Here is a 6,248-nt window from a genome sequence, read left to right on the forward strand (position 1 = left end):
ACCACCACATTATGACATTTTTCTCATGCTGGAAAGCTATCTGAAGCAATAACAAAATAGCTTACCCGAGTTGGTGGTTTCTCAAAGTTTTTTTTCCTACAGAATAGAGCTGCATCTTGTCCATCTTGTCATTCTCTAGCTCAATTATTAAGGTATTGACAAAATGTTTTCCCCCTTTCTCTCTGCCTTGATCTGCGAGATGCTGAATGCCTTTCGCCACAGGATCGATCCTGAACAAAGCATCCAGCTGCAGTCTCCTTCAATATGAAGGAGATATTTGGGACAATTTATGGGTTTTATCCAAGAGAGGGTTTTTTTCCCATTCTCATAAATGCAGACATAATTAGGGTAATTTTTGATGTAGCCCGCTGATTACAGCGTTTTTACCGTCAAAGATAATTACTTGTAATTTTCTACCACTTTTAATACTAAAAGGCATCTTTATTTGGATTTGAAGTGGCAAAGACTAAACAAAAGATGAAATTATTCGGTTATTCATGTACAAATTGCCGAGGAGAGTGAACGATTGGGATATTATCTAAAATTACAATGCTGAATAGGGAGACGAGAAGCCCCTGCAGCTGTCAAATCGTGGATGCCCCAGCCGCAGAGAATGGGGCTTGATTTTCTAAAAAGGTTCCCTCATCAACAGATTGGGATGGTTCATTTAAATGTTTGCTCTTGCTATAGGAACATAACATATATGTTGAAATAGGAACACCGTATAGGACACAGTAATGTCTTTCAAATATACCCTGAGATTTTTTGCAACCTAAAATACTACAGCTGAATTTTATTTTGATTGAATCAAAACTGTTTACGAATAATCATAAAAACAAAATGTGTTCGTGAGAGTTAAGGCCCCTACACGTAGAGGGGCCCTGACAGACACGGACAGACAGACACAGCAGTGGATACCGGATGCAACCTAAGAATTGTGAGAAAGCACTATTATACAAGAATATGTGTGTACGCATGTTAAAGAAGGAGATAAATAATTACCAATATAAATCATGACCTGATTACTACATCCCAGCGTTCGTGGGTCACACGTTTTCCTGTAAAATAGCATGACTTTTCCAACAAGTCGAACTGCAGATCATAACAATGCCTGCCAACCAATCAGCGACACTCAGATCAGCCAACAACAAAACAACATGGTAATAGAGCAACACTTACCTTCGATAAATTTATTGTTTGGCATAGATCAAAATCTCTGGTTTTAATGTTTCAATAAAGATAGCGTTGTGAAAGCGAACGCTCCTGTGTGCCGCTTGGGCTGAGTAAGCAAATCCAGGTGTGAAAGTGTTTGCACACCCCGACACCTCTTATATATTGCCTGCAAAATTAGCCGTTATTACTGTCACTGTTTAGTGATGGTGAGCTAGGGAAAAAACCTTCTGCAATCAAGAACCAGGCGCATCTTTGCAAATTATAGATAATTGTTAATGTCCAGATTATGATAATGGAGCTAATCCTGGTGGAAGTATAATTATTGTTGAGTGTTACAGTTGAGGGTGTCCAGTAAAGCTAACTGTCATTATTTATACCCGGTTTGCAGTGAATTCGTAGAGTGGAAAATGTTCAGTTGGAATTTAACAAGGCTCTCGATATAATGGCATGGGATATAGCGTGTTTGTGTACGTGAAATAGAAAGAGAGGCGAAGTAAGTTGATGGCGTGTGTGTTTTGAGCGTGAACGCAACGCCTGCTTGGGAGGGGGTGAGGGATATAAACAAAATGCATAAGCCTATTAGTATAGGCTACTACGATATTCTCATAATTATGTCACGGTTTTTTTATTGGGTATATTCGTCACGATGACTTGTTGTTTATATAGGCTTTCAAATAAAACAGTGAACAATAGGCCTATAGCATAGCCTTGGCGATTTTACTTTTTGTTTCTAGTCTATGTTAACCATCAATTTAGTATTCAAAACATGGCAAGTAGGTCTACCAATTCTATTCTGGTGTCATTGAGAAAAACTGGACTTCAGTCATATTTTTTTACGCATGTGTAGCCTATTTTGAATACTAGGCTACTGAAAAGATCGCCGATGACTTGTGAGGAAATATTGTCAGTAGGCTAGCTGATAATAAATAGCCACGAAGTATTTCACTGGGCCGATTTTCTATTTTTATTTTTTATTATTAATTTGGTTTTACAGTAATATTATCTCCATAGTCAGCAAAGAAAATCTCTAATTAATCCATGTCCCGGTGGCCCTTTTCACGATTGATCGTGGCAGGCAGCTGTAGAAATGTAAGCACTGGTTTTAATGAGATGTTCAGCATTTTTCCAGGAGGAGGATCTGTCAGGGCTGGGTTGTGGTCGCTGGAGCCGGTTTGCCCCCACAGGCATGCGGACTGCCTCAGATCTCCGCGCCGTCCCTTCGCCTCCTCACTACAGTTCAAAGCTACTAATTGTAAGGGACACAAAGACAGCAAGGCAGAGCACACTGTTTGCCAGACTAAATTTTTCGTTCGTCAGGGGTGGTTTTAATTAAGATGAAGATCAAATATCCAGTCCTACTAACGTAATAAACAATCTAAAAACAAATGTATTTATTTGGAATTAGCTAATAATAATAACCACCAAATGCACTCCTTTAAAATATTAAATTAAATTATCAACTGAAGACCAAATCCGAGGCAAATCCTATTTTTTTAATTAGACTGTAGAAATGTTATCTTTTTATTTGCCATAACATAGTGACTCAGCCAACACACGAGCTCAAAATATTAATACAAAATAATTTCCTCAAATTCCATTTAACAATTCTTTCCCTTTACAAGTCTCTTTACCAAACACAGAAAAGTCGAGTAAACAGCATATCATAAAGGCTCTAAAGCCAAACAAAGTGCTCTGTGCATTGATGTGTTTTGAGTTATAAATTAACTTAAAGAAGACAAAATGTTTGATAATTAAAGAAAAACACATTTATTTGGGGTTGTCCTTAATGTTTTGGCATATCGTCGGATGTCGGATGTACGCGTTGATGCATATTCCAGAAAAGAATCCATTGTCCATTTAAAACATTTAATAATTCTTCCAAATGCAATAAATTACATACATGCACACAATTTACACATTATACACGTTCTTCTAGGACTGCCATATCGATACATTGCATATTCCAGAAAAGAAAAAAAAAATGTTAACACCAGTCCAATATACAACAAAATAATAAACAAATTTCAGTACAACGTTCCTGATCCGAGTGCCAACGAGTGCTGTAACGTGCCGGGTGCCTGAAGGTGAGAATTCATTGCCCCGGTGGAGGAATACCAGGACGAGCTGGCGCTTTCCAGAAACGTGGATGTCGGTGTGATAATATTTTGCGGCTGATGGTGAGGTCTCTGAGGACCATGTGAGTCCCAGACCGCGGGAGACTGCGGTGAATTACACGCCATCGGGTCACTGGTGCTCGGACTGTGTTCTGGAGGCAGTTCGCCGTTTTTCATGATCTTCTTTAGCTTTGATCTCTTGTTCTGGAACCAAATTTTCACCTGTGAGGAAACAAAATGTTTTATGAGATTCTGAGGGCAAATTCCTGAATAAAACACAATGGCTGTTTCTGCCAAATTTATACTCCATTTATACTCCTTAATAATAATAAAAAATATTTTTATTATGTCGTTAACGTCGCTTAGGCCTATTATTTTAACAGCCTTTGATAAATAGCCTACATTAAATGTTAAACAAGCGGTTGTGTGGCTCCCAACGTTGCCGCTAGCTCATATCAATATTTTAATTTCAAATGTATAGGCCTATTATTATTTTAGTATTACATAAAATTGATTACAATAAAGCATTGTCGAACCTGTGTCTGTGTGAGCCCCAGCGATGCGGCGAGCTCGGCTCGCTCTGGAAGCGCGAGGTACTGCGTGTTCTGAAACCTCCTCTGTAGAGCAGCGAGCTGAAAACTGGAGTAGATGGTGCGGGGCTTCCGGACTTTCTTGGGTTTACCGTTGACCATCCTCACCTCTGGCTCGGCTGTTTCTTTTTCTAACGGGTGAACAAATATTAGATAAATACATGAGGATAAAAAAAAGCAGTGACTTGATTGTTGGTAAATCTTGCAGTGATTTATGTCAAGTGTCGCAGTGCTTTCAAATTTCTACCCGCATTGAGACATTTGATTGTCAGAGAATAATTTCTTTAATATTTACGCATTTTACATGCACTTATTTTCTACGTAGCCTAATCTATATTTTTACGCATGCAGTGTTTTGTATACGTAGGCTAGGCCTATATAAAACACAGTAAATCGTTAAAGAACCCACTTCGAATTAGATGTAATGCCACAGCAGTTTAACATTTCCTCCAAATTAGTTAGACTACGAAATTTAGACCTTATAATAAAAACAACTGTAATACCCTGGTTATACAATATGTTCAACAATAATGCTCAACCATGATCATGTTTATTATGTAGCCTAAGCCTACAATAATAATAATAATAATAATAATAATAATAATAATAATAATAATAATAATAATAATAATAATAAAAACAATAATTGAATATATTATATAATAACTGACCTTGCGGGCTCGGTTGTGACTGCACCCTATTATATGTTCCGGCATACTGGTGATATGCTGTGGAGTATGAGCCGTAATCAGGGTAGGATTTTGCAGGGTAATTTCCAGAAGATCCATTGACTCCGTGGTATTGGTACTGATAGGCATTAAGAGGTTTCCCATACGTGCCCGAGCTCGGTGAACAATAGCCATGATGAACCCCTCCAGCAGGGCTGTAATAGCCAGAATCCGTGGCTGTCGACTCCGGTAGGGTTGGAGATTCCTGAGATGGATGATGCATCGTGGAGAGCTGAAAAGGGTTTTGAAAATCTGCAGGTTTAATACTCGAAATCCTTCGATCGAATACTCCAGTCATAGTTTGGATAAGACAACGTAAAAAGGCAGTCTAACTCTACAGGGGTCCACAGAGTCTACACTAACATTGTGTGTGCAAGCGTCTCTCTTGAAGACTGCTTTAAGCCCCGCAGCAAAGACTTGGTTAAATCCTAAATTGCGCTGTTACGCACTGCAGGGAGGATCTAGTGCCATTGGCCAAGGAGCCCAGCAGACGGCAGTTTACTCCCCAACTCGTTCAACCAGTTTCAGAAGAACAAAAAAACTTAATAGAGGTATTTATGGTATGTTTACAAACAAATTGAAAGGGAAATGGATTATTATTTGATATAAGTTCTTCACTGAACGAAAAGAAGACGGCTGCTGATCTATTCCATGCAAATCTACCTCTCACCATGCAGCAGAAATGTCTGATTCCTTAAATATGTTTGGAACACTTTAAAGGCAAATATAATTACATATAGCCTACAGATATTGTTCTGTTTACTTATATCCTCTCAGAAGTTCTACGGATTAAAGTTTTTTTTATGTGTGTGTTTGTATAGGCTATTCATCTGTTAATCTACATATTAATTTGCATATTTGTAACCAGAAAATGCTCATTATTTTTCAGATTACAATAATTTACCATTAAACACTAAATCAAATCATATGGTCCATCTGTGTCATCAGCGGTTGCTTGAGAATTATTTTCATGGCAGCAATGCATGAAAAGGCCTACTTACATCATGTTGAGTGCGCTTGATTTTATGATGATGACACAAATCTGTGCAATATAATTTAACGACTCAGAATTTTGCTAGTTTGTAATATTATTGTTCCTTAAATGTTAATGAAAAGCATTGTCCAACAAGCATTCAGTGAGGTTGTCGGCAATAGTGGTGAAATGGTGCCACCAAGTGGACTCATGGTAGCCCGAATTTCTTTACATCTGTTAGCCATCTTCAAACAAGACAATACATGACCACTGTAACAGTGCATTAATGCAGGTGTTGACTAGTCATAGGCCTAAATGATGAGGAAAAATGCCTAACCTGACAAATTGTCAGTCAAGTAGCGTAATAAATCAGTGGTTAGTGGTTGTACCCTTGGTTTGACTAATCATATAATTGAAATATAGGCCTAATGATTCTGTAAGCTACAATGTAATGAATTCTGTTTGACTGAAAAATGTATGAACAAAAATAGTTTGAAGGAGTATGGTACAATCAACAACAAATTAAACAAGTTAATAAATCCAATTTACACATTAAAAATTCATTGGTGTAAAGCAAATGTTTCCAAACTCGGTAGGTCTCCATAGTAAATAAAGTATATTTTATGTATAACATATTTTTTAATAAAATATTTAAAATAATATTTGACTG

The 6,248-nt window shown here is 37.6% G+C and overlaps 1 protein-coding gene across 1 annotated transcript; it reads right to left on the minus strand.

Moving 5' to 3' along the window:
- Positions 1–3,018: 3,018 nt before the first annotated feature.
- On the minus strand, positions 3,019–5,015 carry dlx5a (distal-less homeobox 5a). The gene is made up of 3 exons (XM_042777004.1): positions 4,549–5,015; positions 3,824–4,008; positions 3,019–3,509 (listed from the first exon to the last, which is right to left on the minus strand). Exons 1-3 carry the CDS (start codon positions 4,901–4,903, stop codon positions 3,198–3,200), a joined length of 852 nt encoding a protein of 283 aa, XP_042632938.1. The 5' UTR covers positions 4,904–5,015; the 3' UTR covers positions 3,019–3,197.
- Between the last annotated feature and the right edge of the window lie 1,233 nt (positions 5,016–6,248).

Source organism: Cyprinus carpio, chromosome A19, assembly GCF_018340385.1.
Source record: "Cyprinus carpio isolate SPL01 chromosome A19, ASM1834038v1, whole genome shotgun sequence".
In the NCBI taxonomy this organism is placed as follows: Eukaryota; Metazoa; Chordata; class Actinopteri; order Cypriniformes; family Cyprinidae; genus Cyprinus; species Cyprinus carpio.